Below are 19,120 nucleotides of genomic sequence, written 5' to 3'. Positions count from 1 at the left end.
TTCCTAAATGATGCCTGGGCTGTGAGGGGAGCAGGAGGAAGGGCCTGGACAGATGCCCTGGGCTGGGGGCTCTGCTGTGGGACCAGGGGTGTCTAGGCCACCAGTCCTGGGACAGCCCCCCACCTGGGGCTTAAACTAAGGTCATCCTCACTGGGGCCGGGGCAGAGTCCAGCAAGGCGTGGGCAGGAGCGCCCATGAAGGCTCTGGGGGTGCCACTGTCCTGGAGGTTCTGGGCTCGCGCCACAGGCTCCACTCTGCCTCTGTCCTCTCGTACGTAGCATGTCCCTGTGTCTTTTCTCCTTCTTGTGAGGACACCAGCACTGGATTCAGGGTGCACCGTACCAACCTCATCTTGACCAACTCTGCCCGCAAAGACCCCCTAGTAAAACAGGGCCACCTTCTGAGTTTCTGGGTGGACATGAGTTTTGGGGACACTGTTCCACATACTACGGGGATTAAGCTAAGCCTGAGAAGGGCAGTGCTGGAGAGCCCCCGCTGACCACCCGCAGCACAGGAGGACCTGGACCTTTCTGGCCACAGGTCTCGATGGTTTTGGGTGGCTTCAGAGTCCAGGTGGGGCTCCGCCTGCACAGGATTCTCAGCCCTGGACCCCCGTCCCGCGTGCCCTCCCCTCCCCCGCGCCCTCCCCTCCCTCCGGGCCCTCCCCTCCCGCCCTCCCAGGTGGGCTCTGCCTTGCTGTCCCGTCCTTGCTGATCTCCTCTTTGGGAAGCCGGATCTGAAGGTGGTGAAGCTGTGGGCCCCTGGGGTGGGGGTCTGCCAAGGAGTGCACTGGGCTCAGTGGGCAGGACAGCAGCTGTTGACACAGGGGCCAGTGTGGCCTTGCCTTTGTCCTGTGTCCTGAGCAGGGCTGGCTCCAAATGTCTGAGAAGGTGTGAATCTGGTGTCCAGCGTCCCCTGCTGGCCCCACGCCCAGCTGTGAGCTCCCAGTCGCCCACTCCTCAGCGTTGCAGGTCTGCAGAGGCCAGGCATCAGGAAAAGATGCAGCCAGCAGGCCCCTGTGGTGCCCGCTGGGGAGTGCCCACGTTAGCCCCTGTGCTACCCAGGGTGCCCCATGGAGACCCAGACGGAAGCCATCTTTCCAGAGCCTTCTCTGGAGGCCGCCTGGGGCCCTCCCCGTCCTGAGGGACTGGGCTCTGGTGGGGGTGAGCCTGCCCCCCACCTGGAAGGTGCCGGTCATCTCTTTAGGGACTGTGCGGGCAGGTGGGGAGGCAGCGGACTCCCGGCTCGGCTGTCCCTTGGAACTCATGTGCCAGGCTGCCACGCACCTTAAAGGATTGATTTCACAAGCCTTAAATTGCAGTTTAATTTGAAAACTAATTCAGCCTCATAATTGGCTTTCTGCTCAGATCACCGAGGCTGAAGATTTAAGTTCTTAATATTCAGATGGCTTTCAAGTGTCTGGTGCCACCTGGGCATCAGTCTGTGGCATCCATCTCAGGGGACTTCCACCAGCTACCAACAAAAACACACACTGGGCCCCTAACAGAATGATCCTTGTCACCGGGACCGCATCGACGGAGGCTGCTGACTCCATCGCAGCACGCAGGTTTCTCTGGTATTTAAAGTCGGGAAGTGACATTGATTTCAGAATTGGTACCGTGGCCGGGGGCGGGGGAGTCCACTCAGGGCAGCTAGAACAGTCTCTGTGGAGCCCCCTTTTCCTGGGGAACTGGGAAGGCCCAGAGCCCACCCTGGGTGCCTGGCCAGGGGACGCAGCAGAGATGCTGCGGGAAGGACAGGTGCCGCCCAGGACAGGCCCTGAGCTTGGTGCCCGAGGCCTCGAGTGACGAGCGGCCAGCAGGGGCTGGGCAGCTCCGTAGCTCAGGGACTCAGGGGACCAACAGCTGCCAGCTGTCCCCCCTCCCAGCCCAGGCTGAGCCTCAGGGCACTGAGCCCTGGGCCCCCTGGAGCCAGCACGGGGTGGACTGTGGGGTGGTCTCTACTCCCCAGCTGCCTGCCCCTGCTTGGGAACACGAGGGGCTTGGCTGTACTGTTTTGGGAGCTGCATGCGATTCTATACTTTTCCAGTGAAAGTCTCCCACCGTGGACCTGATGAAGGTGGGTGCTCCGGGTGCTGGCCACGGGCTCCTGCCTGAGACCCTCAGGGACCAGGCCCCTGGCACCCCTCCTCCAGGCCCTCCTGTGCCTCTCCAGCTGGACCCTTCTCCTGGGAGCCCTGATTTGGGCCCCTCCTGGGGGACTTGGATTCCGGCACTTGTTTCTCTGGAAGGCATCTGGATCCCAGGTCAGTCGATGTCCCCAGGCACTGTCCCTCATTACTCTGAGCTCATGGGGCGTAGGGTTGGTTTGAGCAGGCAGGAAGCGCAGGGGCAGTGAGAGTGTGGCATCGGGGCACACAGAGGAGGACGTGCTCTTCCTGTGCCCCACGGGCTCAGCAGGGCTGGCGACAGACCCAGGGGACCTTCCCGGACTTGGGTGGGACCTGGGAGGCGAGGGCGCGCTCTCTGGGGCCTGTGGCAGGGAGGCCAGTGTGGCCCTGGAAGACTTCCCTGAGAGTGACCACCAACGCCGAGGAGAGGGCCAAGGACTGGTGAGCAACAGTCTGCAAAGTTCCGTCTCCGCCGTGGGAACCGCCCCCTGCAGCTGCCACCACCTCTGGACTCCATCCACGAGGGCCAAAGCGTGGCCATCCCAGGGGGCCTGAGGTGGCTCTGCCCAATGCTTCCTGGGAGATCTAAGGGTTGTGACCCGAGCCACAGTGAGTGCTGCCCGAGGAGCAGGCCAGCGGTGTCACAGAGGGCGTCACGCAGTGAGGGGCCAGGCTGGGAAGGGAGGTGGTGCGGGCTCCTGGTGGCCCTGGGCCCAGGCTGTCACTGCTGTCCCCTCAGCCTGCTTCCCTCCGCTCCTTTCCATGGCCCCGAAGCCCTTCCTTGGTCTCGCCTCCAGAGCAGGCGGCTGACTCCTCGCCCCACGACGCCCTGAGCTCCCATCACCGTCATCTACCGAGGCACAAGAGGAACTGCCCGGGCGGTTTCCAGGCCCGAGGACCTGCGGGGAAGGCTGCCGTGCTCTTTTGGACGCCTGGTCCTTGCCCTCGATGGACTGATGGAGGACAGGGCTGGCTCAGGGCGGCCAGATGGGCACCAAACGGGTCCGTCCAGCACGGAGCCGGACTGTGTCCCTGGGGCTGTGACAGGGGCACTGACACACAGTCCTGGAAGGCTCCGGTGGGGAGGAGGCGCAGCGCAGGAACCAGGGCCCCGGGCAGGGCCAGCCCTCACAAGGCCAGCCTGACAGCGGGGTCCCCAGGCTTAAAGGCTCGGGGACTCTTCAGGAGCGAGGGAATCGCTGCGTTTGTAACCCTAATGGGCAAAGCCAGCCACACGTTGGGAAGACTTTCGCTATTGATTTGTCTTTAAGTAAGATGTGGAAAATCTGATTTGGGATAGAAGGGCCCGGAGAATCCCGCTGCCTTTCAACAGGCCTGGGCCAGGGCATGGCCTCCCCCACAGGAGCGCACCCAGCTGCGCCCACCCTCCAGAGCTGCGCCCACCCTCCAGAGCTGCGCCCACCCTCCAGAGCTGCGCCCACCCTCCAGAGCTGCGCCCACCCTTCAGAGCTGCGTCCACCCTCCAGAGCTGTGCCCACCCTCCAGAGCTGCGCCCACCCTCCAGAGCTGCGCCTGCTGCCCTCGTGGCTTTCTGTGGCGGACGGTAGATAATTTGCTCACCCATCGCCTGTCCCTGCCTCTCTAGGGACTGCCGGGGGCCAGGAGGCTGCAGAGACAGTGGCACAGCCGTTCCCTCCCTCGGGGGACACCAGGCTCACCGCCCTCACAGTCCCCAAGACAATCAATCGAGAATGCGATTCCTGTTGACACAGTGGCCCCCGGGACAGAGACCTTCCGGCCCCAGCGACACACGGGTCCTCCCTGGGACCCAGCTGAGCAGGTGGCTTCTGAACTGGCCCCGCCCGGCTCTGCGCGCCCTGGATGCCGTTGCAGAAGTGGCCTCCGTGTGCCTCAGGCTTCTGCAGAGCCCAGAGCCTACCTGCCTGTGGGCCTGCGGAGAGCAGGGCTGGGGTGGCCGGCTGAGATGCAGGACACCAGTGAAACCCCAAGTTCAGCTCCACGGGGAACCTTCCAAATGTAAGTCTGTCCCCGAGTTGCTTGGACAGCTCGTGTGGCCGTGTCCCCTGTGTTTCCAGTTGTCCTGGGAGCCCTGTGCTTCGGTGGCCGCCTCCAGCAGCCCCCAGAGGCCTTCTTAGTGACCTCATCTGCCCTGCCCAACACAAGTGGGCAGTGCTGTTCTCAGGGAGGACCTCCCGCCCCGGAGGCAGCAGAGTGGGGGCTGGTCTTTCCACACAGAGTGGGGTGTTGCTAACCCCCGGCCAGAGCGCCTGCTGCAGGTCTGAGCCAGCAGGCGGACTGGCTGAGACCACCTCCAGCAAGTTCCCTGGGGCCGCTGCCTCCTGTGGGCCACACAGCGGCAAACGGGGCCACCAGCTGCTGAGCGCTTTCCTATGCTCCACCCCGCTGGCCGCTGGCCCTGAGGCTCCGCACTGCGGATGGGGAGGGGACGCCCACTTCCTGGTAGTAACAGGGACACCTGCTTAGTAAGGGCCTGTGGCACATGACCAAGCCGTTGCCATCAGCTGTGCTGCAGGGGAGCCTGAGGAGGGACAGGCCCTTGGGTCAGCTCTGAGGGGACAGAGGGCCCTGCACATGGGCCCCTCCTGGAGCTGGGGAGCCTGGGCCGTTTCCTATTGTGTGTGGAGCCAAACCCGAAGTGGAGCCCAGAGACCTCAGATGGCAGGTCTTGGCCTCCGGCTCCTTTTCTGCCCAGGGCCCGGCAGGAGCTCCCCCTCTCCGGCTCACCTGCAGCTGACCTCAGACCCCTGCTGGGTTCTGCTCCTCCCCAGGTCCAGTCCCCAGCCCACAGGAACCCTGAAGAGGGGCCTTCCCTGTTGACAGTGTCCCCATGACTCTACGCCCGGTTTCTTCCCACGCCCATGTCGCTGCGGTTCACGGTGCTGTCACTCCTTGGTCTGCACCCCGCTGCACCTTGAGGCCCGTGAGGGCTGTGAGCCCGTCTGGTGCACCCTGTCAGTGGGTGAGACCCTGGCACCCACACAGAGGGAGGCCCTGAAGGCCCGCCCCTGCCCGGCAGAGCCCGAGGGTCCCATGCCGGCGGCTGTGTCCGAGCGGCGGCCCACCTGGCTTGGAGCCCTCGTCCACAGAGCCGTTGTAGACCTGGTTCAGGAACTCGGGGCGGTTGTCATTCATGTCGATGACGTAGATGTACAGGTCGATGGGGTTCTCCACCTTGTTGCCATTCATGTCCACGGCGTGGGCCCGGAGCTGGGGGCAACAGACATGTCAGAGCCACAGCCACCCTCAGGGTACCCCTGGCCCCGCCTGAGGCGGTTCCCTGGGGATGACCGCACTAGGGAGGCATGACAGCAGAGGCAGCTGGGCAGGGGACGGAGGGCTTTGGTACATCCCGAAACTCCCCTGACTCTCAGTTCTCACCTCTGTGCAAATGTGGGCCAGAGCAGGAGCCGGGCTGCCGTCCGGAGTCTCTACTGGCCGAGACTTCCAGGGCCTCCTGCTCTTCTTGACTGTCCCCAGATGCCTGGGGGTAGGTAGGGACCCCTTAGTGGGAGTTATGTCCCCACAGTGGCCACAGAAGGCCATTTATGCACAATAGAGTAAGGGGCTTAATGCCTGTTCCTGGGAGTCGGCCCTGGGCGGAGGCTCAGGAGAGGCACGGGACAGAGACCCAGCGAGGTGAGGCTGGTTTGGGCGTCCACTGTAGGTCAGCCTCGACAGCTCACCCCATCTGCTCCTGCTTTTGGGTCGGTTCTAGGGCCTGGCCAGCACAGAAGTGGGAGGCCAGAGCCGGCCCAGGGAGAGCTGGCTGGCAAGGTGCCCTGACGGGGAGACCCCCCAGGGGGCTTCTGCGGGAACTGTCTTGGAGGAAGAAAGGGAGGTCACCTGGACTCGGGCCGGAAGACTCCGGGGCTGCTCAGACCCATGCCCCGAGGCTTGGACCTGTTCATTCCCTGGCTCAGTGAATTCCCGGCCCTGGCTGGACCTTAGATTATTCAGGAACAAAAGATGTGGCTGGACCTAGTGTCTTTCACCAGACGGGAGAGTGGCACCAGGAGAGGAAAATGCCATCTGTCACTGGGTGTCAGGACAGCGGCCCTGGGCTGGGAGGGGCCAGCATGGCCTCTCGGGGGAGGGGTGCTGGGCTGAGACTGTGAGGAGAGGACAAGGCCCCAGACACAGGGGGCTGGGGTCTTCAGGCAGGAGGGGGGCTGGTGGGGCCATCAGGGATCTGGGATTTTAGGGGAGCACCAACACTTGGGCAGCAGAAGGGGTCAGCCCATCCATCTCCACACCAGAGCCACGATGGTCACACTGTGGGGACGCGACTCACGTCTCTGCTGAAAGCCAGTCACCCCCACAACTGGACAGCGACTGGACAGAGAAGCACAGAAGTGCCTGTGGGGGTCTCCCCAGACCCCGGGACCAGGAGGAGGTGTGTCCCCTGCCTGTGAAGGGAAGCGCCACAGCTGTGGGCGTTTGGTTGGGGTTCCGAGAGCCAGGAGTGGATTTCACCTCTGAACTGTGTTTTCCAGGGGAGTCCAGAGCCTGGCTTTACCAGGAGCAGGCGTGCGTCCTAGGAGACGTGTCAGGGACGCGTCCCCGGAGCCTGCGGCGGCCCTGACAGGGGGGCTGGGCACACGCCAGGCCAGCTCTGCGACGGCTTGGAAATCTTGGAACTCCACTTGGTCACTTTAGCTGCTGCCCCGGGGGCCACGGGCAGCCCACCTGTGCCATGCCCAGCAGGAGAAGGCTTCCCACGGTGCCTGGCCCCCTCTTGTCCCGCTGGCCACGCAGTGTGCGCAGAACAAAGGTACTTCTCCTGACCAAAGCTGCCTTCCGCTTCAGGAGCCGCCAGGGCAGCTCAGGAGCCAGCACAGTCCCCACCTCCCTGTCGGAGGCCCCTGACTGTGGCTTCCCCGGAACCTCGGGCACCTTCTCCCTGTCTGTCCTGAGGCTGGGCCACCCAGGGCTCGGGCTGGCCATGCCTCCTGGGCAGGAGGGGGGACAACAAACATCCAGAGGAGCGGCCCAGCTTCCTGTCACTTGCAAACCCGGACATCGTGAGTCTCCCAGGGAAGGCTGAGAGGCCACCTTCCTGTCCCCAGTGGAGGTGACACTGGTGAATGCCGATGTGTCGGCTTGGTCACGCTGGAGAGGGAAGGTGCCTGGGGACCGTGATGCCCGCTGTCCCCACAGTGCTCTCCCCTTCTGGTCGTCCTCTCTTCTCCGAATCTGACCGGGGTGAGCTTCCTCGGGGGCCACAGACCCCCAACGGCTCACGGGGCCCTGGAAGGTCGGGGCTCCTTGGAGACTCTTCCCCTTCAGCAGGTGCCTCAGTTCACCTCCCCGCCCGCAGGCTTCCACAGGGCGGGCATACCCCTAGCCCTGTCCCCAGAGGGAGGCCAGGCCAGGAGTGCAGGAACCTGCCAAGGTGACAGTGTGTGGCAGATTCAGTGTGTCTTCCTTATGGGGTCCTCAAATGAATCACCTCGTCATCTTGCAAAACAAACATTTGAATGTTTTCGTGCTGGTTTGCTGAGGTGACAGGTGTCCGCAAGTGGCCAGCACATTCTCCAACTAGGGATCCAGTCACTTGTCCCTTGTCAGCTGAAGGGCCCAGGTGGCAATGGACCAGGTTCCAGGGCTCTGGGAGGGAGAGACCGCAGGGTGGCTTCATGGATGTCAGCTGCTGGTCCCCGAGGGGATGATGACGCCATCCCGCCTGGGGCTTGGGTTATGTCCTTGGCACAGTTGACCCGGAGGCAGGGTGGCCTGACCCACCCTCCACATGGGTCTTCTCAGCTGACCTGGTAGCAGGGGGGGGACAGTGGTGGGGGCTTTGCTCCCTGTTGCTGTGCGGAAGCTCAGGCCCACAGGCCAGGCAAGGCAGGGGCCCTTGGGGGTGAGAGGGGCCCAGGTGGAGAGCCAGCAAGGACGTGGGGACCTGGGTCCTGTGACCCCAGGACTGGGAGTTTGCTGCTGGAGCCCTGAGCCTGGAAGGCCCCCGGAGCGTCCAGGCCAGCTGGCACACTGACTCTGGCCTCATGAGACGAAGCAGGACCCTGGCCAGGCCCACCCCGCGTCGCACCACGTTTTAGGCACCAGGTTGGTGCTGATGTGTGGCGCAGCACAGAGACCAGCGCCCCTCCTGCCTGCCTGCTCGGAGCTCTGATGGGCCACCAGGCCTCGGGGGTGGAATCCTCAGGGTGGCACTGGCGTCCACTAGGAGGGCCACGCCAGCAGCAGGCTCCTTGGCTGTGAGATGCAAGGTCTGGGCAAAAAGGACACCAGGTTTCAATCCAGAATTCGGCAAATGGACCTAGGTGCTCCAGTGTGGGCCGTGGTTCCCGCTGACCTGCTGACCCACAGTGGGCCGAGGAGGATGGGCTCTGTGGCCAGGGCAGCCCTGCTTGGCCTGTGCAGGGCTCGGTTTTCCTCACCTTGAAGACGGGAAGAGAGGCGAAGGTGACGTCTGGGAGGCTTGGCCCTGTGCAGGAGGCTCCGTGCACACTCACAGGGGGCTTTGCTGCCATAAACCCTAAACTTCAGGGCCGTGCGAGGAGGCGGAGGGGACGTGTGTGTGACAGTGTCTGGCAGTGGCCTAGACACTGAGCCTACTGTGGGCAGCCTTCTTAAGCTTAGGGTGACCATTTCCTGCAGCTCAGCTGGTGGCATGTCACAGCCGGTGGACTGTCTCCCTGGTTCTGTGGACGAGCCGGGCCACCACCATGAGGAGCGCCCAGGGCCCCAGGCCACCAAGGCCAGGTCTCCTCCAGCCTGGCCCAGGGGGGTGTGGAGGCGCTCTCTGTGCACGTCGAGCTGTGCCAGGCCATGTAGGCCTCCGGACAGGCCAAGGGAGCAGAGGCCCTCAGGGGGTCACAGACTCCGTCAGTCACCCTTGTCCCTTGGGGCCCACAAGTCGACTTCCAGGAGGTCCACTCTACTGAAAATAGGGTCCTTGGTGCCCTTGGTGGAGGACGGGCACAAGGGATGGCTCCAGACTGCTCTTGACCCAGAGTGGCCCGTGGAGTGCCCTGGAGCTTGACCCCTCTCCGCTCCCGCCAGGAGCAGGGGCCTGCAGCGTCTCAAGCCCTGCTCCGTGAGGTGACCCCATGCTAATGCCACCTGAATGAGAATGGGCTTGCAGAGCCAGCGTCACCTGAGGCCACACGACTCTCCTGCTCAAAGGGCCTGTGGGAGGCTCGGCACGATGCTCTGATCCCACCCCCTGAGATCCTCGATAGGTTCTGGACGAGGGGCCCTGCCTTCCGCTTTGCGCCAGGACATGGAATTCCGTAGCTGTCCTGGACACAGGGGGAGCAGAGTAGGGTCCCTCCCTGCTCACCACTGAGGCCACACCAGGAGAGGCTGGAGGTTCCGAGGCCGGCCTCGCCTGGTGGGGAGGCTCCCTTTCAGTGGAAATTTCTCGGGATGTAGCGGGCAGGCTGAGAAGGGCCCGTGCTGCAGCAGGCCGTCTGCAGCAGGAACACCGGCCTCACCAGGGCCCTGCCACGGGCTGCCACCTCCCAGAGCAACTGAAGCAAGTTTGGAGACATGTGACTGATGAGAACCACATTTCAGGGAGAAATCAAAGGGCCGCGGTGGAGGCCTGGGGTCAAGGCCTCCGGGAGGAGAGGAAGCTGGGGACTCTCTTGGCTGGACCTTCTTAGAGACCCCAGTGACTAAAACTCCACCTGCTAATCCTGGAAAAGGTAACCTGAGTCAGGGTGGCCTCTTCATTGGCCTGTGTGGGACAACGTGCTGTGACCAGGCTTTGGAGGTGACCGCCAGCCGGGGAGAGATGGCGGGCAGGCAGAGGGCTGAGCCACTGTAGGTGGTGGGGCTGTGCAGGGACCTGCAGGCCTGCTCACTGGGGGCGGGGCCCGTTTTCTCCCCACTCAGTGAAGGTCACGGGCCCCCACGCCTGGTGGGTCACCCTCTAGCCAGGCACAGACCCTGAGTGCATGCTGGGGGCCTGTGTGCATGTGGGGGTGGAGGGCAGCAGTGTGGAAGGCCGGGGCTGGAGCATGGGCAGCGTCCTCCTGAGCATGTCCATGGGGCGTGTGGGGTTGAGAACGGCAGGGGATTGGCGCTCCTCTTCTCCGGGTGACTTCACAGAGGGGCCCTGGGCCTCAGCAGTGAGCAGAGCCTTCCCTCTTGTTCCAAGGGGACAGGTGGCTTTCCTCCAGATGCCCTGGATTCCCAGGGACATCTCTTTCTCCACCAGCTGATAAGACCGTCTTTCCCCTTCACCTCCTGTCCCTGGAGAGAGGCAGAATCCAGGCCATGTGCCTCCTGGGGCAGGTGCAGAGTTCCGCCTGGGGACTCTAGGCCAAGAAGGATTCGGGGCCTCTTCATCTCAGCCTAAGTAAGCTTCCCACAGAGGGACCACATCTACGCTGTTCATGTCTCCATGCCCGGCACCTGACCCAGGGCCGGCACAGGACCTGACCCAGGGCCGGCACAGGGTCAGCGCTTGAGAAATGAGACCTGAATGGGTGGATTGGCGGGTGGATGGGGCATGGACGGGTGGATGAGGGATGGATGGTGGGGGATGGGTGGATGGATGGGGGATGGGTGGTGGGGGATGGACGGGTGGATGGACGTTTGGCGGAGGAGTGGATGGGTGGTATAGACATGGATATTTAGACAGATGGGTGGACGGGCGAGTGGACAGGTAGCTGTGTGTGTGTGTAAATGAAGAGACGGGAGAGCTGAAGTGGGTAGATGGGAGGCAGAGTTGGAAGTTCGGAAGCTGCTGTCTGGGTCCAGTGAACTGGAGGGCGGCCCTCAAGTGCTGTGAGGGTGACGCTGACCACCCCTCCCCGACACTCACGTGGTAAGAGGCTCGCTCCTCCCGGTCCATGGGCCTCGTGACGTACATGCGTCCGGACATGGAGTCGATGCTGAAGACCTCCATGGGCGGCTGGTCGGCGCCCACGCCCGTGATGCTGTACCGAATGGGAATGTCGTTGTCTTTGTCAGACCGGATCTGAGAGGGAGGACACAGGAAGGGTCAGCCACCCTACCAGAGTGACGGGGACCGCGGCTGATTTTCCATCTGCTCTGGGGACAGGAAGGACACTCAGTGGTCAGCGTGTCCCATGGCCAGTCAGGGAATGGGAGGGTACAGCGTCTGGACAGGGAGCGTGGGACGCCTGGTGGAGAGCCACTCCTCAGGTTGATTCCAACGCCCCAAGGAGACCCGGCCGGACACGGAACAGGCGGAGGCCCTGGGAGAGGGTCCTGGGAGTGCCTCACAGTAGGACCTTGGTCACAGAGGGGTGGCAGAAGGTGGTGGCCGAGCAGTGCTTGGCCAGGGACTGAGTGCCGACAGCCCTTGTCACTGTGAGCACAGAGCTAAGTCAGCACAAGACCTTCCTGGGAGAAGCTGCGTCGTGTTGAAACGCAGCCCAGTGGGGCCTGGCCCCCACACCAAGGTGAGATGGGGAGGAGAGCGTTGGGGCGGGGCCAGGGCCTGCGTCTGTACGGGGTGCGGCTGTTTTATGTGTGACCGGATCGTTGGGCGAACAGAGACCTTTGGGAAGCAGAAAGGACAATGCAGAATTAAGAGTTGTGTGTCTCTCACCAGTGACAGCAAATGTCTGTGAGGGCCGGGGGACGCGGGGACATGGCGCCAGCCCTGGGCAAGAGGGCAGCACCGCTAAGGGAGGTGCCTTGCTTGGGCTCTGAAAGCCGAGGTCCAGGGGGCTTGTGTTCGAGTTTGGTGACACCTTTGGAAAGTACGGCTCCTCAGGACCTCCAGGCTCTGGGGACCACGACAGCGTTCTGCCACCAAATGGACCTTAGGGACAATCTTGAAATGTTCCACAAAATTGACCATGACCTGAAGCATTAGAATGAAAATTTAGTGGTGAAACTTAAAAAAGAAGAACTTTTGCTCTGAAACAGCCACTAGGTCAAGCAGGAGTCACAAGTGCTGTTTAAAAACACCCTTGAAGCTCAGTAACGTAACCAGGAGACTCTCGCAGGGTGAAAGCCCGAGACCGCGTCCAGCAAACTCGCGCCCCAACACACCCACACTCACAAGAGAACTAGGGCAGGAGAAGGAAGGGAGCACCTGGTGGCAGGAGGAAGGGACCTGGGGCGGGATGCTGGAGCCCCCTGATCGCGGGGACCGTGGTGTCTAGGCCTGAAGAGCAGCAGGCCAGGAGCCAGCCTCCGGGCTTCTCAGGAAACGCACATTTGCAACTTTATCTGGGTACCAGGGGCTGAACTTAGAGGTGCTTAACCACTCTGCCTCCACCCAGCCTTTTATTTTGAGACAAGGCCTTGCGAAGTTGCTTAGGGCCTAAGTTGTGAGGCTGGCTTCAAACTGATGATCCTCCTGCCTTAGCCTCCCAAGTCACTAGGATCACAGGTGAGAGTCATCAAGCCGGGCACCTTTGGTACATTTAAGAGGAAAAAGAAGAGACTTTTTAACATCCTGTTTTTTATATGTCACACAAGCACAACTGAGAATCTTGATGACATTGACATGTTTTGAGACAACAGAAATAGACTGGAGCAGTGAAGGGGGTGGCAGACCTCATGTCGGCAGGAGGCTCCAGCCTGCGGGGCAGGAGCTTTTCCAGAGCAGAGAGAGGCAGCCCTTGGGTGTCACAGAGCCTGTGAGCCAGAACGTGCTGTCCCTCTGGGGCGTGAGCCGGGCTGCAGGCCAACCCCAGGTGTGGTGGGAGGGGCCCCGGCAGGCCCTGGAGCCCCTCACCCCCCGGGAGCAGATCTGTCCCAGAAGCACCTCTGCAGTGGGAGTCAGGCAAGGGCCGCTGCGGAGGCTGCAGAGGTCTGTGGTGACGACTCTTTCCCGTTCAAGGTGTTCCCCACACTGCAAGCCACACCCCAGGAAGCCCCCACACTTTGGAGGCAGACCCTGCAGGACCAGCTCTCCCTGCAGCTGTACCAGAGCCCCCCACTATGGGTAGAGGTGCCCCTGCCACCTGCCACCCCCCACCAGCCATGGTGACAGGAGGCAGAATCCTCCACCTGGGAGTGAAAGGAGGCAGTTCTGATGCAGGTCACGTGAGTCTGCCAGGAGGCGGGCGGGACATGGCGGCTGTGTGTGGGCTGTGAGTGGCATTTGCCCTCTGTTGTGCAAACACCACCCGGGCTTCGTGCCCACCGCCCTGGGCAGCACAGGCAGAGGCTCCAGCTGGGTCTGAATTGACCCCCTCCTCTGCAGGAGGCCACAGGGTAGTGTCCCCTCAGAGCCAGCCCGGCCGAGGCAGGGTACTCTCTCCATGTCCTCTGTGGGCGAGGCCCTAGGGAGTTTCACAAAGCTTCGGCCACCAGGCCACACAGGGTGAGTCTCGCCTGTGCCCGACTGTCCCTCTGTGGTGGGAGAGGGGAGCAGGAGGCTGTGACCCCCCAGGCGGGGCCTGTGGGCTGGTGTGTGTGAGTGGGTTAGGATGAGGGCACCAAGGGCCTTGATGCTGCCCCAGGTCACCCTGGACCCCAGGGACACGCGGAGCCAGGGGAACCTCGGAGGCAGGCAGGGTGCGCAGGAGGCCACCACCAGCCGGGAAGACGGCGCTGTTCGCTCACGGAGCCGCCACTGCCGCGCCTTCAGGCCGAGCCCTGCCTTTCACGGGAAATTTGATTATACAACTGCTGAAAAGGACCTGCCCAACTTACAGATGATTGCTTTGCCCAGAAACCTCATTATGTTCTGACCACTGGGCCGCATTTGCTGAGTTCTTCAGGGCCGCTCGGTGCTGCCTTGTGACACACGAGGACAGTGGGCCACGCTGGGCTGGCGTCTGCCTGGGTCTTGGCAAGGGCTCTCAAGTGCCCAGCACTCTCCCGCGGTTTCCCACGTGAGGAAGAAACACGGTGGTGATTCACGGGATCGGGGAGAGCGGTTTTCCCTTTGGTTTGTGTCTGGAAAGTGAGAAGAACATCACAGCAGTGTGCGCGGGGGCCAGGAAGGAGGAGCGCAGCCGGCGACCCATCACACTCCGGGCTTTATGGCGCCACCGAGAATCGCCCTCTTTTGCATTTGTTATTAAAGGACAGAACAGATGGCGAAAGGTTGGTTTAAAGTGATGTCTGCATTAAAATAACGTATGGCGGCCCGTGATCATGCCCGCCCAGGGCGCCTGTGAGGCCGGCTCTGTCCTTGGGAAAGGCTGGTGGAGGGGTCCGGCAGGACCAGCTGAGCAGGAGCGGGTGCTGGATCCCACAGGAGGCCCAAGCTGAGAAGACCCCCGTGTGTGGCCCTGCTCCTGGGTCCACCAGAGACCTCACCTGTGGGGGGAGACCCTCAGCCTTGAGCAGGCAGTCAGCAACTGCCCCATGCAGGGCCAGAGGGGCTGCAGGACCACACGGCCTGCCTGGCAGGTCACCTGCCACAGGCTAGAGCTGTCTATCAAAGGGACACCCCTAGTGACAAACATGCAGAGGGTGTGAGGGACGGGCCCCGGAGCACCTTGGAGGAAGTCAGGTCCACCCTGAGCCATTTGCTCATGTTCACTGCCTTGCACAGTTCCTGGGCACACAGAAGCACACACACACACACACACACACACACACACACACACGCAGTCCAACAGATGCACACACAAATGTACACAAACCCAACACATGCAGACACATAAACATGTACACACAAACTCAGCACACACGCCACCTGCACACATATCCCTATCTCCCTCCTCCTGCCTCCCTCCTCCTGCCTCCCTCCTCCTGCCTCCCTTCCCTGCCTCCCTCCTCCTGCCTCCCTCCTCCTGCCTCCCTCCTCCTGCCTCCCTTCCCTGCCTCCCTCCTCCTGCCTCCCTCCTCCTGCCTCCCTTCCCTGCCTCCCTTCCCTGCCTCCCTCCTCCTGCCTCCCTTCCCTGCCTCCCTTCCCTGCCTCCCTCCTCCTGCCTCCCTTCCCTGCCTCCCTTCCCTGCCTCCCTCCTCCTGCCTCCCTTCCCTGCCTCCCTTCCCTGCCTCCCTCCTCCTGCCTCCCTTCCCTGCCTCCCTTCCCTGCCTCCCTCCTCCTGCCTCCCTTCCCTGCCTCCCTTCCCCACCTCCCTCCTCCTGCCTCTCTTGGCCCCTCCACCCACCTTCCCTTCATTTCTGAGCACTGAGGTTGCCCTGCGGCCACTCTGGGCCCTGGGAACACAACAGGGTGATCTGTCCCAAGAGTGGCTTGCCCAGGCCTGACACTGAGCACTTGGCCGGTGCCCAGTAACTACTGGATGAACAAATGAAATAAGGAGGCCGGGTCCACGGACAGGGTGGACAGACAGCCACCAGGTCACCAGTGTGGTGCGGGCCGAGGAGGGTTTGGAGGAGCCACCACCTTGAGACCCGGAGGATGAGAAGGGGCAGGGGTGGGGCCAGGTGGGGAGTCTCTGAGTGGGTAGCCCGTGTGGGACAAGGACAGTGAGCCTAGGAGAGGGGAGGGAGCGGGCAGTGGAGGGGGCTGAGAATGCCCGGAGCAGAGGAGGAGGGGCCACGCCAAGGCTGGGCGGCTTCTGGAGCCGCCTCCTGTCCCCTCTCCCTCCTTCATCCTGGGGCCCTTGGTTCAAGGGGCAGTTTCCAGCACCAGGCCCCAGCAGCCCAGCCACTTGCTCTGGCCCAGCGTGGAGGTCCTAATAGGAGAGGCCAGGCGCTCCCTCTGCCCTGGAGCTCCTCACTGGACCACTAACATCCCAGAGTGTCAGCCCCACGGCCACCGCGCCCAGCCCACTGTGCGGACAGAGACTCCGAGGCCCGAGAGTAAGCCTGAGGCTTTCACAGCTACGAGGCACCAAGGGCCCTGTTCCCTTGGTGGTCACCTTGGCTGCCCAGGGGCCTCTTAAAGCACAAAGGACAGCTTACTGTTCCACGGGAGGACAGCCTGGTCCCGGGGTCTCCTCGGGGTCTCTCTCGCTCCAGCCAGCTCTGCAGGACAGGCCTGGGGCGTGCCTGCCGCGAGTTTAGAAGCCCAATTTGCAGTCGCCTAATTCCATCTACGTTTCTGGGTAGAGCCTCACTTAATTGCTTTTGAGAGTGATCATGAAATGGTGACCCTGCTTTAAGTGAGACACTTGGGAGTTGGCTGCAAAGCTTAATTTAAAAGCCCTCTGCCACAGTGCTGGGCCAGCAGCGAGATCAGCCGTGTAAAAACTGTTCTCGTAAAATCAATGGGACGAACTTAGGCAAAGTAAGTATTTTTACTTTTTTAAAAACTCTTCCTAAATTATGGAACATTACTTGCAGGGGCTGCAAGATGCTTGTAGTTCTTGCATTTTATGAAATATTTTCCAAGCATGATGAAATTCAGTCTTCAACCATTTTCAGTTAGGTTCTTGTGATGAGCAGAAGCCCGGAACGGGCCGTGAACAGCCTTGTTGTGTGTCTCTCACACCATCCTACATCACGGCTCTCAATGACTTTGCGTTTTACAAATTAGGAAAAAGTCCTCAAAGTCATGTGAATATCAATGAGAGCCAGGAGTGACACTGCCCGGTGGGCAGGCGTGAGCCAGCCCCCTCTCCAGGTGCCTGGGCTGGGCCGTTGACAAGCCGGGCCCACTTGGTGTCTGCTGTGGGGTTACAGCAGACCCGGCCACGGAACGGCTGGGTGGCGGTGTCCCTGCCTGCCCTGCTGGGAGCAAGGGACAAGTTTCCTTTTGGGGTCACTGCTGCCCATCTGAAGGCAGTCTGGGGGACACGGGAAGCTGCCTGCCATCCCCGAGCCACTGGGCTGACAGCATCTGTCTCAAGGTGGCCCCTGGTCATGGCAAGTGGCCAATGGCTTCCTGGCACTGCCAGCTCCCTGCTGTTGGCGGGTAAGAGGGCACGGGGAAGGACAGGACAGGTGGAAGACCGTCACCCCAGACCTTGCACACCTGAAGCCCTCCTATAAGGGGCAGACGCTGGGCGACCTGAGGGGAATTCAAGACCCCCAAGGAAGGTCCCCTTAGGACAGAGGTTGGGTGCAGGGTGGGCTGGGTCCTGGGGAGGGAGTCGGGGTGCAGGGTGGGCTGGGTCCTGGGGAGGGAGTCGGGGTGCAGGGTGGGCTGGGTCCTGGGGAGGGAGTCGGGGTGCAGGGTGGGCTGGGTCCTGGGGAGGGAGTCGGGGTGCAGCGTGGGCTGGGTCCTGGGGAGGGAGTCGGGGTGCAGGGTGGGCTGGGTCCTGGGGAGGGAGTCGGGGTGCAGCGTGGGCTGGGTCCTGGGGAGGGAGTCGGGGTGCAGGGTGGGCTGGGTCCTGGGGAGGGAGTCGGGGTGCAGGGTGGGCTGGGTCCTGGGGAGGGAGTCGGGGTGCAGCGTGGGCTGGGTCCTGGGGAGGGAGTCGGGGTGCAGGGTGGGCTAGGTCCTGGGGAGGGAGTCGGGGTGCAGGGTGGGCTGGGTCCTGGGGAGGGAGTCAGGGTGCAGGGTGGGCTGGGTCCTGGGGAGGGAGTCAGGGTGCAGGGTGGGCTGGGTCCTGGGGAAGGAGTCAGGGTGCAGGGTGGGCTGGGTTTGAGGAGGGTTTTGGTCCTGGGGAGGCTGAGGCGAGGGCTGCCTGTGAGCCTGCTGAGATGCTGCTGCATCAGGGTATCAAAGTGGAGTGAGGACAGTGCTGTGCCCCATCAGAGGGGGACAGTAACGGGCAGTGAAGGCTGGTGTTAACAGCACTGGGGCGGCGCTCCCGGGCCAGACTGGCAGGTGTGGGCTCTGCCCTGTGGCCCTCCTGCAGCCCCTCGGTGAGACCCCGCTGTTCTGGAGGGTCCTGGGAGCAGGTGGCCTTTCCAGAGAGGAGCTGCCTCCCGCTCCTTGGCTTGAGCAGCAGCAGGAGAACTGCTTCCTGCTTCCTGGGTGTGGCCCTCACGTTTCCACTGCCTGTCGGGGGCCATCAGCTTAAAATAAAAAGCTGCTTCTCAGCTGGATCAGCCCGACACGGAGGCCAGGTCTCCATGGCCACCACGTGGAATCCATCACGGCCATTTCTCCTTTTAACTGAAATTTCCCTCACCTTTCGCCCCTTCGAAGGGCCTTGCACGATGCTGGCTGTCTGTGCAGTGTCCTGGTCTGTGGGCATCCCGTCCCTGTCCCCCAGGCGTGGAAGTGTTCAGCTGCAGCTGGGCCAACCCTCCGCAGCACACAGTAGGTACCCAAGAAATGCCTGTGGCACACGGGGGCCCAGGCTCCTCACCGGACTCTTGCGTCTCAGTCCCACCCTCTCTGGAGCTACTGGCCGTCTCCTCCTGGGGTCTGAGACCTGAGACTCCAACTCCCAAATCGAGGCCAAGCTAACAGCGGAGTCCTGAGGGATCCACAGGCCTTCCACTCGGGCCAGAGCCGCTCCACCTTGGCATGCTGGTGTCGTGCACCGGGTGACCCTCTGTCACGCTGGCGTCGTGCACCGGGTGACCCTCTGCAGGGTCACGGAGCACTCTCAGGTTTTAGCAGCCTCCCTGGCCTCGGCCTGCCAGGTGCCCGCACACCCCATTGCCATCTGTGACAGCCAAACTCTGTCCCTGGGTACAGAGCTTCCTGGTTGGAACCACAGTGCCCTGTCTTCCCAGGTGTCCTGACCCTTGCCGTCTTGGCTCTGTCTGAAGGGGACCACGGGCCCAGCAGTGCCTCCTCTTATCCACCTGGGACATGATGAGAAAGAAGGCTCGTTCCTCACCAGAGAAGCGGAGGCCGGGCGGGGGCAGCACTGCAGGTGCCTGTGTGCCCGAGCTGGTGGGGTTGACTCCTGCCCAGGGCTGGCTAACCATGTCTTGGCTCCACTCCACGCAGCCCAGCCTGCCCAGAGGCCAGCAGGGAGCCCTGCCCTTTCCCACTGCACCATCTGGCCACGTGCAAGGCCCCTTACGTCCCGAGCTCACGGGGCCTGAGTTCTTCCTGCAAGCACCTCATTCACAACGGAACATGTCCACTTACATTTCTTTCCACTCTTCTGCCCATGGTCTCTATTTTAGGGGAGGCAATTTTGCAGTTCAGGGAGGATTTAATTTGCTCAGGTCAAGAAAAAGCAAATGTCTAGCTGTTGCCAGGCTCTGGTTCCTGGGGGAGGTGGACGGCTATGGTGCATGAGCTCAGCTCACAGGGAG

General features: G+C 62.4%; 1 protein-coding gene across 4 annotated transcripts in view; it reads right to left on the bottom strand.

The window, feature by feature from the left end:
* Cdh4 (cadherin 4) overlaps positions 1-19,120 on the bottom strand; it is a 388,330-nt gene that overhangs the window by 45,075 nt on the left and 324,135 nt on the right. For all 4 annotated transcript variants that reach the window (XM_078052088.1, XM_078052089.1, XM_078052087.1 and 1 more), the window contains 2 exons: positions 10,932-11,087; positions 5,197-5,341 (listed from right to left, as the gene is read on the bottom strand). In XM_078052088.1, the coding sequence (XP_077908214.1) occupies positions 5,197-5,341; positions 10,932-11,087 (301 nt within the window). The remainder of the gene's footprint in view (positions 1-5,196; positions 5,342-10,931; positions 11,088-19,120) is intronic.

The sequence above is a fragment of the Ictidomys tridecemlineatus genome, chromosome 5 (assembly GCF_052094955.1).
Source record: "Ictidomys tridecemlineatus isolate mIctTri1 chromosome 5, mIctTri1.hap1, whole genome shotgun sequence".
Lineage (NCBI taxonomy): Eukaryota > Metazoa > Chordata > Mammalia > Rodentia > Sciuridae > Ictidomys > Ictidomys tridecemlineatus.
This window is presented reverse-complemented; position numbering and strand designations above follow the sequence as displayed.